The following is a 21,616-nucleotide window of genomic DNA, read 5'->3' as shown; positions in this document are numbered from 1 at the left end:
TAATTTCAGGTTAAAAAGAAGTAGGAGTCACAGCCCCTGTCCACAACAAGCTTACAAATTAGCCTAGAAGACAAGACAGAAATATAAATAATCTATACATAACACAATATTATAACAGCATTATTTACTTACACAATAAAGTACCAACCTGGGTAACACGTATAATTAGAAAATAGTGCAATAATACTAGGGTACTAACTGTACAACCAACAAGTCTCAGAAGAGTTAGAGAAAAAGATCAATATTGACTGGTATTATCAAAGGTCACTACTATTAATATTACCCCTGCTTGGCATTTAATAGATGTTTCTTTTGGCCAAGCTCAATCCTTAGAAGGGAAACCTAGGCAGGAGCTTCTGACAGGCCACAATTATCTACTCCCCATTCATTCCTTTGCCAGTCCCCTTGTATAAACACTGTGATTTTCCACAGCCTACTGTGCCCACAAGACAGTCCCCAAATGGTAGCCCTGTGCTTTTCACCTTCCTCTACTGTGGGATGTCGAAGGGGCCCAGACAAGTAATAATGACTAGCCCCCCGCTCCACAATCCAGACCTGGGATCAGATCTCAGCAAGCAAAAATTTAGCAACTGGTCAACCAAGGTTTCCAAGAGAATTCCAAACAAAATCCCTAGGTACCTTAGCAGAGATGTTTTACAAATGTTAATCAGCTCACTTTTGCCTTTTACATCTTTCCCCCTACTTCTCCCCATCTTCCCCAGGTACATCTTCAGCTTTATCAGACTTTCTATAGGTAACTTTTCCACAGAAAGGGTTCTCCAAAGATGCAAGCAAACCTAACACCCAAAATGCAAGTCACCACTCAGGCACCTGGAAAGAGGAAGTAAAGCAAAGCTGCACAAGGAGAAAGGAAATAGCAAATACTCTACCTCTACCATAAACTGTCCCAAGAAGGAATTCTCTTCAAATGGCTCTGTCTTCAACCGATCTGTAATAAGAAGGGAGGCAGAAAAGAAATATGAGTCTTAGAATGAGTTTCCTACCTGTGAGATGGAAAGGGAACAGAGCCCAGGACTTCTTGGGAAAGAGGATAAAGATGCAACACCCAGAGACACCTAGTCCAGTGGGAGAAGAGGACAAACAGGAGGAGGAAAGGGTGATTAGCAATAAATGACAGGTTCATTGGCAGCATGCGCTCTAGAAGGTTTTCCCACCACAAAGACAGGTGAAATTGAATTTTCACTCTGAAGTTGGAGCTATGCAGCTTCCTAAAGTCCCAGGTCATTTTTCCCTCATGCAATTTTATATAGCTGTTGGCCCTTTCCAGAGTCTTTCCTTCCCATTGCCTAGGGCATGTCTGGGCTCAGTTACAGCTTCTATTGGATACTTGGGCCCCAGCCAGGTACTTGACGCAAAAGAAGTGTCATCTAGTCTCCAGTCCTGGTCAGCACCCACCCTCGGGAAAGCACCTCCCTAATGCAAATGAGTCTCCCCCTTTGCTAAGGCTCTTCGACCGTCTGTACCACTCCCGACCCAACTCCTCAAAGAATGTCCTCTCACCTCGGCTCAGCGTAGCCCCACTCTCCTGGTAGTCCTGGATCTCCAGATCTTTCATACGAAGCAATGTTGCTAGGTCCCTCACCTGGCACTGCAGTGCCAGACTCATGCCCATCAGAGGACGAATCAAATGTTGGGAGACCTTCCATGGAAGAGATACCAATTAGCCAACAGATAAACACAAAGTACTCCCTAACAGTGTATAAGGTACCAGGAAAAAATACTGAAAAACAAATGTTTTCACAGGAACTTGTATTTTCATAGTCAAGCAACCCATTTACATGAATGTAAACACAAATATAATAATTAAATAAGTATATGAAAGAGGTTCAAGGATTTTCTTTGTGGCACAGATAAAAGGATGGGAAGAATAAAGGAGAACATGTATGAATAGATAACCTAGAGAACAGATAACCTAGAGAAGGATGTGGGGTTCCCTGGTGGTGCAGTGGTTGAGAGTCTGCCTGCCGATGCAGGGGACACAGGTTCGTGCCCCGGTCCGGGAAGATCCCACATGCCGCGGAGTGGCTGGGCCCGTGAGCCATGGCCGCTGAGCCTGCGCGTCCGGAGCCTGTGCTCCGCAACGGGGGAGGCCACAACAGTGAGAGGCCCGCGTACCGCAAAAAAAAAAAAAAAAGAGAGAGAGAAGGATGTGATACAGGTGATAAGAGGTAAGTGTGGACTCAACTCTCAGCAAAAACTGAGAGATGAAAGCAGAAGATCCAAGTAACCTCCAAGCAAGTAGGTGCAACTAAAACAGAGTATGCTAGCTGGAGTGTAATAGAAGACAAATATCAACAGAAAGTAGAGAACTGTGAAAGTCAAATCAGACCCAGACACCAATTATGAACCATTTCAGGGCTGATGATAGCCCAGAATGAGGCCAGAGTTTCCATCTGTTCCCACAAATGCAGCAAAGTCTAAGGTCACTGTTGTAATAGAAACAAGCCAGAAACCAAGAGACCAGCCTAGGAAGGAATAAACCACCCCTCCACACAGCTTGCTCTTAACCAGAGGTAAGAAGGATGTAAGCATGGCTACACTGCAGCACAGCTAGAATGATGTTCTCATATGATAATGCATAGCTATATAGAATAACCATTCCATTCACCTATACAAGGTATCCATTAGCCGTCCAAAAAATTAGCTAAAATCGATAATTTGTGGCTGGGGGGTATTATGAAAGTTCCTTTCCCTTCCCCCAAGAAGATGAACTAAAGGAGGCAGTGAGAAGAAACGCCCTAGATCAGAGGTCAGCAAACTTTTTCTGTAAGGGCCAGAGAGTCAACATTTTCAGCCCTGTGGCCCATATAGTCCCTGTCACAATATTCAACTCTGCTGTTGTAGCAAGAAAGCAGTCATAGAAAACATGTAATAAATGAGGGTGGCTGGGTTCCAGTATAACTTTACAAAAATAAGCAGCAAGCCAGGTTTGGCCTGTTGGCCACAGTATGCCAACCTGTACCCTAGACCTAAAAAGGATAGCTTTTAGACAAGAAACCCCACAGAGGCTTGAAGTGAGGAAAAGGTACTAAAGTGGCCCATAAGATGTGCAAGCCAGACTCATCTGGATCAGGATCAGAAGTCTGGACTCTTCAGACTTGTACGTTTTCATTTCCATTAATTTTCTAGTAAAACTTATTACTAAAAATTTCAGGTGTATTGTGGCTCAAACTAACAGGAAATGATTCTTTTTCTCTAAAGACAGAGTAGAGGAGAAGACACTGGGTGTGCGTTAGGGTTGCGGGAGGTTAGGGTTTAGTGGCAGCGGGCTTTTGCACCAGCACTAGGACCCAAGAAACGCAGGGTAACAGTGCAGAGTGGAAGGCCGGCAATCAGGTCCAGCTATAGACACCCGTCACTTCTTTCTGTCACATAGCACATCCCAACCTAGAACTGTCTCCCAGCTCAGTCCTTAGTATAAACTTAAACCTCCAGGAAGTACTGTTCAGAATGTGACAGAAGCTCTGCTTTTGGAAAATGTATCTGCTCTAGACTCAACTCTCTTTCCTAGGAATTGTTTTAAGTTTGCTCCTTCTCAAGGGAGATCAGGAGGAAAAATAGGTGAATACTTTGCAAGCCAATGTTTGGTGAGTTGAATTGAAAATAATTGCCACTACCAACCAAGCAGCATCACCATCCATCTGCTGGCAGCACTCAAATAACAGAAATTCCTACAGTCAATAACCAACCTTTCTCTGGGGGCTACTTTCACAGCAATTCCTTTGAGTAGTGGTAAATATAACAGCATGAAACATGATGAGGAACAGTTTTTAATCAATGCTATGTCTAATTAAATGTGGTAATTATTGAAATTATTGATAGGACTCCAATGTCTATAGAGCATTTTTTAAAAGTTTTTTATCCTTAAATATTTCAACTTCTCAAATAATTTCATAGGATTGGGTTACACCACTCTGACTCATTGGGGTATAACTCATTTCAAAGTTAGTTGAACCCTAACTTAGATCAATTAATTAGAATAAAACATTGTGGCTGAAGCAACAGATTTCAAAGCAAATCCACAGACACTACAAAGAAAAATCTTGAAGTGCTTTAGGAGGCTGGGACACTCCCTCCCCTTCATTTACAGACAGCAACATATGAAAAGATGCAGTTCAATAAATCAATTCAACAAATACCTACTGGGTGCTGAATACACGCTCTGACCCTGTGAGGCTTCTGCCCTCAAAGAGATCACAACAGTTAAGGAAGTCAGGAAGTGTGGTGGATACAGAACAGGAGTTGCCAATCTTCTCCAGAGGAAAAGCTATTTATAATTTTCCCCAGCATCTTCAGATTTCCCATAGAAATGTTCATAAGTCATAGGCAGAAGAGCAGGATGGCAGTTACCAATCCCAAGATGAAACATATCATGTTTGGATATAATGAAAAGAATAGTAGACTGGGAATTAGGAGACCAAGATTCTAGCCCTGGCTCTCATAGCACCTAGATGTGAAAATGGCTTAACCCCAAGTACTCTCATGGTCCTTGTCTTTTTTATTTTTATTTTATTTATTTATTTTTAAAATAAATTTATTTTATTTATTTATTTTTGGCTGCATTGGGTCTTCGTTGCTGCACGCGGGCTTTTTCTAGTTGTGGCGAGCAGGGGCTACTCTTTGTTGCGGTGCGCAGGCTTCTCATTGCGATGGTTTCTCTTGTTGCGGAGCATGGGCTCAACTACTGAGCGCGGGCTTCAGTAGTTGTGGCTCGCAGGCTCTAGAGCACAGGCTCGGTGGTTGTGGTGCACGGGCTTAGTTGCTCTGCGGCATGTGAGATCTTCCCAGACCAGGGCTCGATTGCATGTCCCCTGCATTGGCAGGTAGATTTTTAACCACTGAGCCCCCAGGAAAGCCCCTTGTCTTTTTTTTAAAAAGACAAATTATGGAGTTGGACTATTTGCTCTCACAGGCCCACTATAATGCTAAGGTTAAGTAATATTACATATGTTCTCTTATTTAATCCTCACGTCTCTGTGGTAAGGTCAGGACTGGTATCGCCATTTTACAGATGAAGAAACTGAGTCTCATAAAAATTCAGTAACTTATCCAAGGTACTACAAGTAGTCAAAGTGATGGAGCTGAGTTACAAATTCAGGTCTGCCTGTGCTCCTTCTACCACCCAAAAAACCTTCAGATGTGACTCCTGGGAATCATAATCTGGCCAAAGAGGTGACAAATTTGAAACTCAAAATATGGAATATAAAGAATTACACTAGAAAAAAAAGATAAGAATGACAACAACAAAAAAGAATTACATTAGATACTAGGAAGAATAGACAGTGGGAAGGAGGAGGGGGTGATGAAGAGAAGTTGGCCAGAAGTGGAAATGGGCTTAGTGTTAGAAAGCTTTGTATATTCCATAATATCCTGCAGAGACATAAAAAGTATTACATTATTAATGTGAATGTGGTAGGGAGTGTGGGGAAATAGGTACTCTCCTACTCTCTGACATGACTTGGAGGAGTTAAGCTGCACAGTCTCTCTGGAAGACAACACAACATTACGTTAGCGAGATCAAAGATGCAAATACTCCTTGATTCAGCTATTCCCCTTCTAGGAATTTACTCACACATTTACACATAGAAAAAGTAAATGCAGGGCTTCCCTGGTGGCGCAGTGGTTGAGAATCCGCCTGCCGATGCAGGGGACGCGGGTTCGTGCCCCGGTCTGGGAAGATCCCACATGCCGCGGAGCGGCTGGGCCCGTGAGCCATGGCCACTGAGCCTGCGCATCCGGAGCCTGTGCTCCGCAAAGGGAGAGGCCACAGCTGTGAGAGGCCCGCGTACCGCCCCCCAAAAAAAAAAAAAAAAAGAAAATGCAGGATATTCACTACATATAAAAACAAAAGAATGGAAACAATTTAAATGTCTACTAGCAGCAGAGCAATTAAACACACGTTGATAAACTCATTCATCAAAATGCTATGTTGCCATTAAAAAATATTAAGGCAGGTCTTCTAAATGTATTGCTGTGAATGATTTCTATGTTCTAAAACTAAGTGAAAAAAGCAAGGTACTGAACACTGTGAACAGAATATTGCCATTTGTGAAAATACATATATCTAGATATGTATTTGACTATACGAGTATATTCATATGTACTGATATATATATATACTGATATATATATGTATATATACATACATATACACACACATATATATGTGGCTTTGCTTGAGAATTCACAAGAAGTTGACAGCAGTAATTGCTTCAGAGAAGGAAAATGAGGGACTGGAAAGGGAGTAGAAAGAAGACCTATTTCTTCCCTACATACACTTAAATGCTATTTGAAGTGTTTGCCTTTTGCATGAGTTACTCATTCAAAAAGAATTAAATAAAAACTATGACAAGAATGAGTAACAAACAAAAATTATGACTGTGTGACCTCATAGACACACACACAAGCCTGAAATAGTATCCGCCTACATCCTCACCGGTGTCCACTGGCTCTAACTTTTTCCCTATAAAGCTTCCTCAGGTACAGGGATTTCCCTGGGATGGCATTCTTCTTTTAATAATATACCTTGAAGCATAATTATTAATAAATTGTTCTCCCCATGGCCAACCAAGATTCATTCCACTCTAAACACTGTTGCCTCTTTTTATTTATTTATAATTTATTTTATTTATTTATTTTTTTGGCTGCATTGGGTCTTCATTGCTGCGTGTGGGCTTTCTCTAGCCGTGGCGAGCGTGGGCTACTCTTCATTGCAGTCCGCGGGCTTCTCATTGCGGTGGCTTCTCTTGTTGTGGAGCACGGGCTCTAGGCGTGCAGGCTTCACTAATTGTGACATACGGGCTCAGTAGTTGTGGCTCATGGACCCTAGAGTGCGGGCTCAGTATTTGTGGTGCACGGGCTTAGTTGTTGGGCGGCATGTGGGATCTTCCCGGACCAGGGCTTGAACCCGTGTCCCCTGCATTGGTAGGCGGATTCTTAACCACTGTGCCACCAGGGAAGCCCCTGTTGCCTCTTTTTAAATTGCAGCTCTGCAATTAGAGGAATTTGCCTAGAATAGCTAGGTTTTCTTCACCCATTACTTTCAATTATAATATCATTATACAAGTGTTCTTTACTGTATTCTTTTGAAAGAAAAAACTATTAGAGCCCATCAGCTTCCAACAAGAACTGCCTCCCCAATCTCACTCTTCTGAATTTCCAGGGCTGTGTGATATAAAATGAGAGTAGCTATTGCTAGGGCTTCCCCAAGGCTGCCCAAATGTTTTTGTGTCATAACAAGCATTATTGAGGGAACAGTGCCTCCTAGTGTTACTTAGAAAAAGTTACAGGGGTTTTGAACAAGATAAATTCTACCTAAAGCAAGGTGGAAATTTTCACAAGAAGTTCAATTAAAATCAACAAAATTGAGTGATTATTATTTGCTAAGCACTGTTAATGGGCCTTAAAAATTCAGAGGTTAGTGTTCTCCAAACACTCAAGACTAGCTTGGGTCAAAAACACTAGATCAAAAACAGGGAACAGTTTATTGAAAAGCACTTTGTTCCATCACACTATTGTTGCCAAAGCATCACACTACCTCTGGGAAACTAAAGAAGGGAGACAGGAAATGATGCCCATTTGTCTTCAGATCCCTCTGCTGATAAACCTACAACCTTAGGACCCCCAAAGAAGACCCTGTCCTCTAATGCTAAAACAAGCTCTGTTTCTATAAAAGGGTAGAAGGACAAGCAGAAGTAATTCCTGCAAACTAGTTCTTCACTCTCAACTAACTAATTGCTAATAAAAGCTCTTGGGGCCTAGAAAGCTACAAGTGAGCAGAGGACATTATCTTCTGAGTCCCTGAAAATGGGCTCTTGAATCAGACCTACCTGGGAGTCAAATTCCAGCTCATTCATTTATAAACTGGATGACTTTGGACAAATTACCTTCAATCTCAGCTTGCTACTCTGAAAAATGGCAATAATATTTATCTTGCAGGACAGGACAGTTGTGAGGATTAAATGACAAGATAATGTTCAGAAAGGTACTCAACACTGGTATATAGCCTACCCTACTACCAGAGTGATCTTGATAAATTACAAATTGGATCGTGTTAAACCCCTGCTTAAAGTTGTTCAGTGAATCCCTGTTGCCTTTTGGGTAAAATCCAAACTCATTAGAATCCTTCAAGATCTGGCCACTGTCTACCTCATTTCTCACGGCTCCCTGTAGTCATGAAGTTCCCCCACTTGCCCCACACTTATACATCTCCACACCTCTCAGAATGCATTCATGCCTAAAATGATCTTTTTATTTTCTCCCACTTATTTCCTATTCATCTTCAAAACTCAGCTCAGAAACTCTCTCTTCAAAAAGGTTTTTCAGATCCTCAATCATCCTGGGCTTATCTCAATCAAAGTATATACCATAATTTATCCTGTTTCCTGTCTGTCTGCCTTCTCATTAGATTATGAACTCCAGGAATAGGCTATATTGTTTTAGATCTGGACACCCAACAATTAGCCCATAGTAGATGCTTAATAAATGTTGAATAAACCAAGTAATGAATAAAGATACCCGGTAAAGCATGTAGGCCCAAACTATGCTCCTTTTGTAAGGAAAGAATGTACCAGTCAAGAAATCTTTCTGCCTTCTTCCTAGTCAAAGAAAGTTTTCTAATTGGAGACAAATGTCAAATGGGGTTTACCAAAAAAAAAAAACCCACCTAAAGCTTCATTTGAGAAGCTTTGAGAAGGGGAAGCAGCTGGCATCCCTTTCCCTACCCCGTATTTGAATTGCACTTACCAGCGAAGGGCTAGCTAGGATGCAGTGGAAATTCCAATAGAATGGGAGACCAGAGAGCTCACTCCGCACCCGGAGTATCAGCGCCTCTGCCACACGATCACAGGAGAATGTAGCTTTGCCAGGGCAAGCAGTGTCCTTCAACAGTGGGCAAAGCAGATCATCCAAATGACAAAGAAAAGCCGCAGGAGGAGCAGTGAGGCGCTTGTTCAGCTCCTAAGAAGAGAGCAAGCGTTGCACAGGGTGAGAGGGCTAAAAGGAAACTGACTCCCTGGTAAGTAACAGCAAAGGAAAGCTCTGGTTAACATGAAGACAGTGGGCAGAAGAGGAAGGGAAGGGAAAATAAAAACATCAGAACAGGAAAGAAGAAAACAAAAAGAAGAGAGATCAACTGGCCTACTTCACAATTCTGCCTTCCACTGAATGCACTACAGAAACACACATACACACACACACACACACACACACACACACACCCATATGGAAAGATCCTAGGGCTAGAGGTAGAAGTGCAGAACATTAATGGGAATTGTAGCAACCTAATTTGACCTTCCTTGGCTACCTATAGGCCAATGAGCTGGGTGATGTTAATGCCCCCTGACCTTCACTAGGAAAGAAATTATGTCCACTGCCACCCATAGCAGTACTTCTCTTCACACTTACCTTGGCTCGCTGGCTGATCACACTAGTGTCCACCTGTTCATGCCACACCTGTTGAAGATCTGAAACCAGCAAGGCATAGCCCTGCTTGGTGATATAAGCCTTGGCCAAGAGGGAATTCTCGGCAAGCTGTAGCCATGCCCACGGCTGCATCAGCAGGCCTTGCTCCAGTTCCTCCATCTGCAGGAGAGTCTTAATTTAGCAAAGTGCCCCCAGGGTGCTGTAGGCCTGGGGGGACACCACTCAGAGAGTTCTCTATCAAATACATCTTGTGAAAATCCTCCCTAAGAAAACAGAAGGCATTGATTTACATTCTACCCCCTCTCCTTCACCCTCCCAGTATATAACCAGCTGAGCACCAACCTTACCACCTCTTGCCACTAAAAATTGATTTAGAATTTTGAGGGGTTTTTTTCCCATATTAAATTCCTAGAAAACATAAAATATCTCCTTCTTCTATAGCGGTTAAGCCTCAGCATATTGGTACTAGTATTTGTGCTTTCTAATAATATAACAATATGGAAACCTAAACCATTCTTGTTGCACCTTTATCACATTCCTAATAAATATGTCAATGTTATCCTTTCCCAGAGCTTCTAGAAGAGAAGAAATAGTTCTTGTTTTACAAAACATCATGTCATAAGTGTCACACGCAGGAAATTCAAATTATTTGATCATTATCTAAAAGCAAAACTCTGGGCTTCCCTGGTGGCGCAGTGGTTAAGAATCCACCTGCCAATGCAGGGGACACAGGTTCGAGCCCTGGTCCATGAAGGTCCCACATATCGTGGAGCAACTAAGCCAGTGTGCCACAACTATGGAGCCTGCACTCTACAGCCCGCGAGCCACAACTACTGAAGCCCGCACGCCTAGAGCCCGTGCTCCACAACAAGAGAAGCCACCGCAATGAGAAGCCCGTGCACCGCAGGGAAGAGTAGCCCCCGATCGCCGCAACTAGAGAAAGCCTGCATGCAGCAACGAAGACCCAACACAGCCATAAATTAAAAATAAATAAATAAAATCTAAAAAAAAAAAACTCTGGAAGCTCTCAGAATTTTAAATATGTGTGTGTGTGGGTATATATATATATGTATTCCCTAAACATATATATATATTTCCTAAATGAATATATGTATGTATGTGTGTGTGTGTATATATATATATATATATTTATTTATATTTATATGCCCCCTAAATATATTTTTTCCCTAAATATATATACATTCTCTAAGTCAGGGATTCTTAATCTAGAGTCTATGCATGTAAACCCTCTGGAATTATGTGCAAAATTTGTGCATACCTGCATATACCCATTTGGAGGGAAGACGTCCACAGCTATGGTCAAATTCTCAAAGGGATCAATGAGACACAAATAAAGAGCTAATAACTCTGTGTCCAGAAGCAAGGAGAAAAGCCCCAACCCCATTTCAAGAAGACCCTGAATGACTAAGAAGTCAATACAAGGCACAGCACATCACAGAGGTAGAGACCACGAATTAACTCCACTTCACTCATCCACACCCACATCCAAGGCACTGCCATCAATGATATCATGCCCGGCTGCACATCCTGGAAACCAACCTTTTGACTTCAGCAACTAAATTTGTAGCCTTAATCTAGTAGATGTTCAGTAACTATGGCTACTTTACAGGCAGTTTGATCATTTTTCCGGAGGGTAAAAAAAAAAAAAGGGTGGACCTCCCTGGCGGTTAAGACTCCATGCCTCCACTGCAGGGGGCACGGGTTCAATCCCTGGTCAGAGATCCTGCGCAGCCAAACAAAAAACGTGACGTAATTTCAGTTTATAAACACAAAGTGAAGTTGGTGGGGGGAGCGCAGATCTTAGAATACAAAGAAAACAATGAAAATCCTTGGATTTCATTAACGTGGTTAACACGGTGCTGTTCTTCCAGTCATTTTCATCTCAATCTAAGCCATTATTCTTCCAACCATAACCTAGTTTTTGAAGCATGGCCTTGTAACATAATTTGTACAGTCACTAGACAGGTGAAATAGAACTATATATATTGTGATTTTTATCTGCAGCAGCCTCAAAACCTTGTGTTCAGATGATGGTATTTCAGTCACATTCCCACCTGCTGTTCCTACTGGGAAGAGAAGATCTTGGAATGATTAAGCTAGTCCTCACGGGACCAGAGTTCCACATTGCTCAAGGTCAGAAACAGCAAGTCGGTCACAAACAGCAAGTCGCCAAGCCCTTCTCTCCCTTACAGGCACTCCCCAGCGTGCGCTCTAAGAGTCACCAAAATTGGGTTGACTATCCGAGCCTGTCACTTCGGAAAGCCTGGAAGCTCAGGACCCTCACACAGTATGTTTTGTTCTGCGAGCGGGGGAGGAGTTTAAAATGTGGGATCTGGGATCAACAAGCCCCCTAAAAAGGTCTGAGAAATTCAGCATCAGACCTGGGTTTGCTGCTCCCACCACGCGTGTCCTGCTTTGAGGCCTCTATATCTCACCTTTCTCATGTTTCCTTCAAGGATGCCTTTAACCCTCACGTTAACCAGAGTCACCCGTTTATTATTTTGAATGAGGATGGGGAAGCACCGAGGGCCAACAGAGGAGTGGGGTGGCCTAAAGCGGGTCGGCACCCAGTCCCGCACCTCGGCCGTGAGCCCCTCCCTCGGCGCAGTTCCTCCGCCATCCTGCAGAGGGCAGCAAAACCCCGGCGACCGTCCGGGCTGGGCCCCGCCCCGCCCCTCGGTCCCTTTACCACAGCTCTACGCCAGGAGACCCGCTTGGCGTCCAGTTTCCATTCGCCCTCACTAGAAAGGCCTTCACCGTTCACGTTTCTATTTTTTTTTTTTTATGCAGTATGCGGGCCTCTCACTGCTGTGGCCTTGACGCGCAGACTCAGCGGCCATAGGCTCACGGGCCCAGCCGCTCCGCGGCATGTGGGATCCTCCCGGACTGGGGCACGAACCCGTGTCCCGAACCCGTGTCCCCTGCATTGGCAGGTGAACTCTCAACCACTGCGCCACCGGGGAAGCCCCACGTTTCTATTTTTACAGCACCGGCTGCATGAGGCGCGGCTCGGGACCCCTCAAAGGGCAACAAAGCCGAAAACCGGCTACTTGGTGGCGCCGAGCGGCCCGCATAGGAGTACCCGCACAAACCCCGCCTCGCGGCCGGGAGGCAAGCTGCGCACGCGCGGCCCCCCCGGCCCCGCCCACGCCCACCCTCGGAGGCCTGTCCCAGAACCTCGGCCGCGCGCGGGTCCTTCCTGGGAGGAAAACTCTTGGAGGAAGCGCGTTGCCAGGGCCAGCCCGCAGAGTCCGAGCAATCTCTCGCCGCCCGGCCCCGGCCCTGGCCCCGATTAGAGCTCGACCCCACCTACCGTGAGCGGCCTGGAGAGCTCTCACTCTCCCCGCGGCAAGCTGGCCCGCCCGCGCAACCCGAAAGGCCTAGAGTAGGGGCATTTCCCCCCAACCACGGGGAGGCGGGGTCTTGGGACACTGGGGCGGAGCCCAAGCCTGATGTGGGCGGGACATCTGGGCCCACGGAGCTGATAAACTGGATCCGTCAGAGGTGGAGCGACACCGTGGCCGGGAAAGCGAGAAGAGAGGCTGGAGGACTCCCTGGTAGAGAGGTGGAGGGGTAGGGCCGCCCCTCAGTGTCGCGCTGGCAGAGTAGAAAGAATGCCGGACGAAGTGCAGGAGAGGGGACCCCGGATTTGGATTTGTTGATAAACCCAAAGTCATTTCCCTTCCCTACGCGTCCAGCCTTTTTTGTTGTTTTGTTTTTAAATAAAACGAGGGGATTGAACTTCACTAGATATCTCTTTTGGGTCTCCACCAGCACTCGAGTTAAGAGATGAGTCTCCCAGGCATAAATCCCATGGTCTGACCTCATCCTTTACCTCTCCTGTCTCATTTCTCCCTCCATGCACCCCCAATTTATGCTCCATCACCACAGAGAAGCTTGACATCCTTCAACTCATCTTGCACCTTGTACAACTTACTGTTTTGCTCGAGCTGAATACTTGAGCCTAAAAAATTCTCCCCATCCCTGTTCCACAACGAAAAATCCTCTTGTTAAGGCCAGCCTCAGTGCTGCTTCTATGTAAAGCTTTTCCCACTATCCCCAATCAGAACTCATTATTTCTTCCGCTTTGCTCCCATAGCATTGTTTCGATCTTTATTGCAGACTGCTTTCTGCTTTGGATTTTAGTTGGTAATTACATGTCTTTTTAAACCATAAGTGTTTGAGAGGGCAGGGACCCTGCCTTATCCATATCTGTATTTCCAGGACCTTGCACATAGGAGGCATAATAAGTATCAGTTAGTGAATGCTGGGGTTCGAGTATAGATAGTTCACAGGCAAAATATCATTCAATCATGGCCCATAAACCATGGCCCTGCTCTGGAACAGTTGGGCCTAATTAAGAGAAGGAAAGGCAAACACACCTGCTGGGAAATGAGACCTTTAGGTGGGCCCATGTGAAACACACACACACACACATCCTCTCCCTGAGAGAAAGTAGAGCCTGGGATCTGGCTCTCCAGCAAGCTGAGAGATAGGGCTAAAGTAATCAAGGTGGAAGCTGGAGTCCTGGTAATTACTGGGACCTAAGTTCTTCTCTGCTAGACCCAGGGCACTGCTCCCCAAAGCCAGGCAGCAAGTCGGCTGTCTCTCCTGGCTCAGAGGGCACTCCTTCTTCATTCCCAGAGTCTTCGGGAAGTGGGCAGAGGCAACGGAGGGGATGGGGAATGCAGGGACACAGGCTTTGGATGGAGAAAGGAAGCTCATACTCTTGAGCAGGCTTCTCCCTGGACTTCTGAGGCATCCGAACCTCTTGGGCAGTGAAAGAAGATGGCAGCCCTTGACCTAGGCCTCGCTCAAGCTGTGTGCCTGCAAAAGAGAGGGTGGTCAGGGCTTCCCTGGTGGCACAGTGGTTAAGAATCCGCCTGCCAATGCAGGGGAAACAGGTTCAAGCTCTGGTCCGGGAAGATCCCACATACCATGGAGCAACTAAGCTTGTGTGCTGCAACTACTGAGCCTGTGCTCTAGAGCCCACGAGCCACAACTACTGAAGCCCTCTCGCCTAGAGCCCGTGCTCCACAGCAAGAGAAGCCACCACAATAAGAAGCCCGCGCTCGCCGCAGCTAGAGAAAGCCTGCATACAGCAACGAAGACCCAACAGAGCCAAAAATAAAATAAATTTTAAAAAATATATTTTTTTAATTCAAAAAGAGAGAGAGAGAGAGAGAGAGGGTGTTCAGGCCATTGCCCAACCCAGGAAGTGATGACTTCCTGGCCATTCCCCAGTCTGCTGGGGCCTGGCCTCAACTTACCAGGAATGGTGTTCTCTAGGAGGAAGCCCAAGAGTCCCGCCAGGAAGATGGGCTCTGTGAGCAGTGAGCGTAGTAACACATCCAAGGGGCTCCAGCCTACAGGGGGTTGGGGCCAGGCAGGAGGGGAAACTCTGATCCTATGCAAAGCCAAGGAGCCTAATACTTCCAACCTAAGCCTAAGTCTTGGACCAAGGAAAGATCTTTCTGAACTGTTCCATGCCCCCCCTCCTTTGTCCCTGTGCTCTCTATTTCCCACACCCAGGCCCTTCCCACAGGGTCCCTGCTCAACACCCTATCTTCTGAGCATACACATGCCCTCCAGATATGCTTCGATAGTTCCAGGCTCCCTGTCTCCTGAAAGTTTGGTATTAAAAGCCCCAACCTTATTTCCCATTTCTTACCTTCTGTGCTCTAGCCTGGGTTCCTCAACCTCAGTACTACTAACATTTTGGACTAGATACTTTTCTGTTTGAGGGGGCTGTTCTGTACATTGCAGAATGTTTAGTAGCATCCTTCTACCCACTAAGTGCCACTAACAATCACCTCTCCCCTGCTTATAACAACCAAAAATGTCTCCAGACATTGCCAGATGTTCTCTGTGGGACAAAACCATCCTCAGTTAAGAACCACTGCTATTTGCTAAGCTAAGCTAACTAAGTTACTCGCCACTCCCAGGACATACCCTATGACTTCCTACTTCTATGTCTTTGTTTATGGTGGTTCCTCCACCAGGAATGACCTTCTCACCAAATACGTTTTTAAATCTTACCGTCCTTCAAGACCAGCTCAATGTTACTTTCTCCATAAAAGTTACCCAGATCATCTCCAACAGAAGCCATCTCTCTCACCGCCGAGCACCATAGCTCTTTATCTAAACCTTTCTAGTTATGTTTCTACACATCTCATCTCTTTTTCTAGACTGTCACATCTACAGTCACCTTTGTATCCCAAGGGGCTAGCACAGTATTCAATAAATATTTGCTAAACAAGTGGATGGACTATACCAAAGTCCTTCTCTGGGTGCGGGGGCCTGGAGTCCAGAGAAACTCAAGCCTTGAGCCCTTGCTTTCCCACTGCAAAGCAACTTCTCTTTCCATCCCCCCTCTTCCCACCTGTGCTCAGTAGGACTGGAGCTTCCCGAAACCATCTTGGCAGCAACAGGGCCATGAAGATGGAGAAGCCAACAATGAAGACATTCCGCCCAGAGTCAATGTCAGCCAAGTGGAAGCTGGAGAATCCAGTAGACAGAACCACGGCCTGGGTCACCCCCAGCACCCCACCTGTCTCATACAGAAGTAATTGAAGATGTTGGGAGAGGGCTGGCACAGCAGAGAGTGTTGCAGGCCAGGGCAGGTTGTAACGGGCAGAGACCACCAAGAGGCCCAGGAGCAGAGAAGGCCAGTCAAGAGGCCAAGATATGGCTGAGAAAATAGGACAGCTGACACGTACATCCATATATCAGGGAGGCTATTCAGAAAGAAAGGGTGCTGACCACCAGCAGCCAGTTGGGCCCTGCTGGGGGGTACTGGTTCAACACCAGTCCTGCTGATACATCCACTCACCAAGCACAGGCAGTGGGATGGTGGTGAAGAGCTGGACCAGCCTCGGGGAGAGCCCAAGCACCACGCAGAGCAGCCCCACCAAGTGGGCCACTCGCCGAGATCCAGCCTAGAAAACACAGCCACCTCCTCGACCGTTCAAGGTTTTCACCTGGCCGACAACTTCTCATCGTTTGGATCCCAACTCAAATGTCACTCTCCCAGGAAGCATCCCCCAGCCCTCTACCTAAAGGGGCTTCCCTTACTCAACCACTATCCCACCCCCACTTTGTTTTCTAAATAGCACTTATCACTCTTGGAAATTATCTCTTTTTTTTTTCTTAAATTGTCCACCTCTCTCTCTCGAAGTCCCCAAGAGAGCAGGGACTTCATCTGACTTGCTTCTCTCTAGAACCTCAGCCCTGGTACAGTGCCTGAGGCACAGAAGGAGTTCAGTAGTGATTTAGTGTCTTCCTCACACTCCTAGCCCTTACCACTTCTAGGTACCTCTCTAAATGAGATCACTGCTGTGAAGTGCCTGGCAGAGGGCTGGGCACAGCTGGCAATCAGTCCCCTTCCCTCTCCTGCACTTCCGGCTCCTCTCCCCCCACCTCCGTCCACATACCTGGAGAAGGCTCACCGTGCCCACGTTGGGGAAGCTGGATGCAGTGCCCATGGGGCTCCCCAACAGCCCGGCCAGCACACTGCCCAGACCCTCCAGGCTCAGCCCTCGGCTACAGGCATGCGGAGGTGGAGAAGGCAGATGCAGCAGCTGGCCACACAGGGCGTAGCAGCCCAGGGAGCTGGTGGAAGCTGCCAAGGCCATAGAGATGCCTGCAGCCAGAGCCCTAGGTGTCAGCAAGGGCCAGTCCCACTCAGCTGGGGGGGGGGGGGGGGAGAAAGAGCTGCTTTGGGGCCAGACTCACGTCTGAAGCATCCCCCTGCCTCTGACAGCCTATGACACAAGCACCCTAAAGGCCCCATTATCTCTGAAGATAATGTCTTGGGACAAAAGCATCAAACTCAGGGTAAAGACTTATCCCTTTACTGTGGTCTACAAGGTCCTCTTTGGTCTGACCCTTACCTATCTCTCTAGCCTCATCTCCCACCACACTCTGCCTCACTTCTTTCACTCCAGATACACTGGCCTTGTTTCAGGCCCTTGTACTTGTGTTGCTGGCCACTAGAGGGCCTTTGCATATGCTGTTCTCTCCACCTAGAATGCTCTTCACTCTTGCCTTTACCCAATAAGCTCCTACTCATCTCTCACATCTCAGCTCAGTGATCACTTCCTCAAGAATGCCTTTCCTGGGAATTCTCTGGCGGTCCAGTGGTTAGGGTTCCATGCTCTCACTGCGAGGGCCCACGTTCAATCCCTGGTCGGGGAACTAAGATCCCACAAGCCACACAGTGCAGCCAAAAAATTTTTTAATTAAAAATTAAATAAATAAAAACATAAAAAAAGAGTGCCTTTCCTGAACTCTCCAATAAAGTCAGATTCCCCATTATGACCTTTCATCACACAAGGTACCCGCCCTTTTTAATTTACCGCGTGCAATTTTACATTTACTTGGGTGACTATTTAATTAGTATCTGTATTCCCCAACAGATTATAGGCTTCATGAGTGCAGGTACCGTGTCTGTCATGTTTATCACCATGTCCCCTATCACGTGCCTAGCACATAATAAGCACTCAACAGACCACTATTAAATTGATGAGAGAGCAAATTTCATATACAATGCCTCCTCAAAAGCAATCTTTGTGCACAGGTCACCAACTCAAATGTCTGTGGGAGTAAGTAACGTAAATGTGTAAATTGGTTAAGGAGTATCAACACGCAGTGGTGGGGCTTACAGATGTCTCTAAACAGTAACAAAGACACCTGTGGTGAGCGGCTGGCATTGCCCCTCAGACTGGCAATTTCTCTCCCTTGTGTGTTTTGAGAATCCGTACAGCTAATTTCATTAACTCAGAGTCCAAAGAAAGAGACACCTTTATTTGAGTAAGAAGATGGAGGAGGAGAAAACCTACCTGGGTGAGGCAGCCAAAACCACGGTGCCTCGGTGGACGGCTCCCAGGGGGTGATGCTGAGACCCAGAAGGGCAGAGAGGATCCACACACAAGCTACTGGGATCAGCACCTGAGGGACAAGACTGAGAGGAAAAGAACCCCTCCCCCAGAACTTTTCAAGCTAGCCTTGGAGGGGTAGACAGAAACCAAAAGGTAGGGGGCCGAGCGAGCATTCCGTGCCAGCCCTTCTAACTTCAACTGCCCCTGCCCAGACCTCCACATACCGAGAGGAGCCTGAAGACAGGGATGTGAGTGTGGGTTGAAGAGGTTGAAGCTCGCCTCCAGGGGTGAGGCGGGAACAGGCGGGCGCCCAGGTGCTGAGAACAGACCACCATGAGCAGGATAAGCCTAGGAGAGGGAAGGAGCTTTACGAGCAAGAGGAAGCAGTCATCCGGAGGCGGGGCAGTGGAGGTGGGAGTGGCAGAATACCATAAAAGGGGGTCCCGGAGAAGAAAGCCCCCCATGGAGGGGGAAGGAGGGCACCTTGGGGGTCAGTGGGAGACAAGGTGAAAGTCAGGGTGAACAAATGAATCCAGCAAAAGTCCTGGATTCCAGATCCACAGTGTTGTCCCTTTCAAGATGGCAGCTAAACCTGGTGGAGCCAGCACCTCTGCCCTCCCCCGCTCCCACACACCCCACCGGGCACCACGCCTCTCAGGACTTACGTACAGCGATGCCAGGCCCCAGTGAGCAGAGCAGAACAGGGCTACCTCCCTGTGGGCCGAGAGCCCTGCCACAACTAGGCTGGGGGCCAGCACCAGGGGCCCACAGTGGGGGAACAAGTGGCCAGGACCCCCGAACAGCCCCAGCATGACCTGCAGCAGCCCGGAGACCACCACGGCCCCGGACACCTGGTGGAGTGGAGAAGTGGACAAAGAGAAAACATTCTGCTCAATTGAGATGACCTCAGCCTGGACATCTTAACTAATTCCAGGGAGTTCTCTGGTGGCCTAGTGGTTAGGATTCCGGGCTTTCACTGCCGTGGCCCGGGTTCAATCCCTGGTCGGGGAACTGAGATCCCGCAAGCCACGTGGTGTGGAAAAAAAAAAAATTCCAGGAGAGGTTCCCCCCACCCAACTCTTTGCCCTAGAGCCTCTCAGTCCCTGTAAAGTGGAAACAAGAGCCTCCCCAGTTGGGCACCACTCTTAGCTTTCCTCCTCCGCATCCCCACGTACTCACTTCTCGGAGAGAAGTGTTCCAGAGTTCCAGGCCGTGGCAGCCAGGTCCCCCACACAGGCGCAGCACAAGGGAGGCTGGGAGAAGTTGGGGACGTGGAGAGGAGAGAGATAAACAGGTTGGAGACCCATTGCTCTACAGTTCTGGCTGGTGCCTGACACAGCTCCAGCACCCCATGGTGCCTAACCCTCCCATCATTGCACCATCTCAATCCTGCACCCACTTACAACTGTGTGCTCAGGTGAGCACCCAACCTCACCCTCACCCTGTGCCCTTGCTCTGTGCTCACAGTTTCCAGGTGTCCGGGTGGTCAGAGGTAGCTTCTGACTGGTCAGCACCAGACCAGGGATAAGAAACTCTAAGGATGGAGCCTGGATAAGAGGCAGCCTGTAGGAACAGCAGCCCAGGCAGGTCTGGAAACATGGGGCAGCTGAAAGCCTCCCCGAGCCTCTCCTACGCGCTGGGACCCTGTTCCCTTCTCTCCAGGGAGTTCCCCTCACCTGCTGCCCATCCAAGTTTGCAGGGCTGTAGACACGCCACATGAAAAGAGGCTGGAGGCCAGGAGCTGGGCAGGGGAGGAAGAGAGTCCTCCTGCAGGGAGACATTGAAGCAGGAGCAGGTGGGAGGCGCAGAGCAGAGAAGCCAGGACCAAGATGTGCTGCAGGCAGAGGAACAGTCTTCAGAAATAGGCAGAAATACCTACTTCCAGAGGGTTTCTCATGCCACACCTCCTCCCTCCAAACACCCGCTTCAGTCAGCACCAGTTCCTGCACCTCTGCTCCTACCTGCAGAGCCAGAAGACAGCTGAGGCCCCAGGGAGGAGACCCACACACAGAGGCCCAAGAGTGAGAGGAGGGATTTTGGACAGCAGACGGCTGCGGCAGGGAAGCCATGGTACCCTGGGAGCCCACGGATCGGAGTTGTATGGCGTTGGGGGGTGATCGGCTCATGCTGCCCTGCCTTTCGTCTTGTCTTGCCTGCCCTGGAGTTAAGGAGGGAGAGTAAGAGGTCAGAGTTTGTGTGAAGTTAGCTGCCTGGAGCGGGCAGGGGGCGGGAGTGTCAATGAAGCAGAGCGAAGGGATGAGGGATTTGGGGCAGGACACGGCCCTTTCACCTTTGCCCAGCTCTTGCACAAATTCCGTCACCCATTAACCGGGGAGCCAAGTTCTGGACCCCTCCCCCCAAGAATCTCCATCTAGAGCCCCTGTCCCGGGATAGGAGTGGTGGGGAGGAAGCCTCTAAAATAGGCTGGGGAGATTTTACAGACTGTATTCCCTCCTCACCACTGCCATTTGGAACCACCACAATTACACTGCAGTTCTCAACCCTATTAGCATCCAGCCCCGTGGACTACCTCAAAAGGAAACATCCCTACATCACGTACGACAACTCCGTATAATGTCCTCACTGTAATATAAAGGAGAAATTCAAGTAATTTATCCTTTCAGTGTGTGAAAGCTTGGGCCCAACTAAACCAGAAGACAATGAAGTAGTCCAGTGCCCACCCCCATATGTGGAATCAACGTGGATGTGACAACTGCAATGCCAACTGATATCGGTGCTTTCCTGATGACACGTGTACCACAGGCACTGCTGCCATTAGTGACCTGATGTTCCAAAATAGTGAACAAGTTCTTGGTAAAGTGATGAACAAAGCATAGTTTTAATTTACACAGAGGTGCATTCCTAGCAAACTGAGTCTTTTTCCAAATGTGCAAAATCTATTCTGTGTTTACATGTAAAACACGTAATTCTAGGCTCAGACAAACAGGCTTTTCATATACGTGACGTACATCCGGTGGTTCAAAAATTGTCTCAGGAATTCTTCATAATAAGAGGTGGGGTTCCTGAGCATTTCAGGACGTGTAGCATCCTGTACAGGGCGACTACATGCCAGCGAGTTCCTTCCCTTCAAATTTTTGTCAATTAAAAAATGTCCCATAGGGACTTCCCCGGTGGTCCAATGGTTAGGACTCTATGCTTCTACTGCAGTGGGCATGGGCTCCATCCCTAGTCGGGGAACTGAGATCCCACATGCCACACGGTGCGGCCAAAAAACAAACAAAAAGCCCCATAAATTTCCAAGATGCACCCTA

At 47.4% G+C, this 21,616-nt stretch overlaps 2 protein-coding genes across 8 annotated transcripts in view; both read right to left on the bottom strand.

Annotated features, from left to right (window-relative positions):
* NHEJ1 (non-homologous end joining factor 1) overlaps nt 1-12,907 on the bottom strand; it is a 76,675-nt gene extending 63,768 nt beyond the window's left edge. For 3 of the 5 annotated variants that reach the window (XM_067740531.1, XM_067740534.1, XM_067740535.1), the window contains exons 1-5: nt 12,779-12,907; nt 9,427-9,603; nt 8,767-8,979; nt 1,522-1,660; nt 891-949 (exon numbers count right to left, since the gene is read on the bottom strand). In XM_067740531.1, the coding sequence (XP_067596632.1) occupies nt 891-949; nt 1,522-1,660; nt 8,767-8,979; nt 9,427-9,603 (588 nt within the window). In that variant the 5' untranslated portion in view covers nt 12,779-12,907. Of the gene's footprint in view, nt 1-890; nt 950-1,521; nt 1,661-8,766; nt 8,980-9,426; nt 9,708-12,778 lie in introns of all 5 variants that reach the window. The other 2 variants (XM_067740532.1, XM_067740536.1) reach the window with 2 other exon arrangements.
* A 660-nt stretch (nt 12,908-13,567) lies between these two features.
* Nucleotides 13,568-20,522, bottom strand: SLC23A3 (solute carrier family 23 member 3). 3 transcript variants are annotated; one of them, XM_067739831.1, is made up of 12 exons: nt 20,306-20,522; nt 20,021-20,178; nt 19,786-19,907; nt 19,524-19,597; nt 19,014-19,195; nt 18,569-18,692; nt 18,306-18,414; nt 16,899-17,152; nt 16,298-16,403; nt 15,848-16,015; nt 14,736-14,831; nt 13,568-14,292 (listed from the first exon to the last, which is right to left on the bottom strand). In XM_067739831.1, exons 1-12 carry the CDS (start codon nt 20,468-20,470, stop codon nt 14,000-14,002), a joined length of 1,851 nt encoding a protein of 616 aa, XP_067595932.1. In that variant the 5' UTR covers nt 20,471-20,522; the 3' UTR covers nt 13,568-13,999. The 3 variants fall into 3 exon arrangements, with proteins under 3 accessions (XP_067595932.1, XP_067595933.1, XP_067595934.1); XM_067739832.1 differs by having other exon boundaries at nt 19,810-19,907; XM_067739833.1 differs by lacking the exon at nt 16,899-17,152 and having other exon boundaries at nt 18,306-18,345; nt 18,569-18,661; nt 19,810-19,907.
* Between the last annotated feature and the right edge of the window lie 1,094 nt (nt 20,523-21,616).

The sequence above is a fragment of the Pseudorca crassidens genome, chromosome 6, assembly GCF_039906515.1.
Source record: "Pseudorca crassidens isolate mPseCra1 chromosome 6, mPseCra1.hap1, whole genome shotgun sequence".
Taxonomy (NCBI): Eukaryota; Metazoa; Chordata; class Mammalia; order Artiodactyla; family Delphinidae; genus Pseudorca; species Pseudorca crassidens.
The sequence above is the reverse complement of the archived record's forward strand: the minus strand, read 5'-3'. Positions and strand labels throughout refer to the sequence as shown.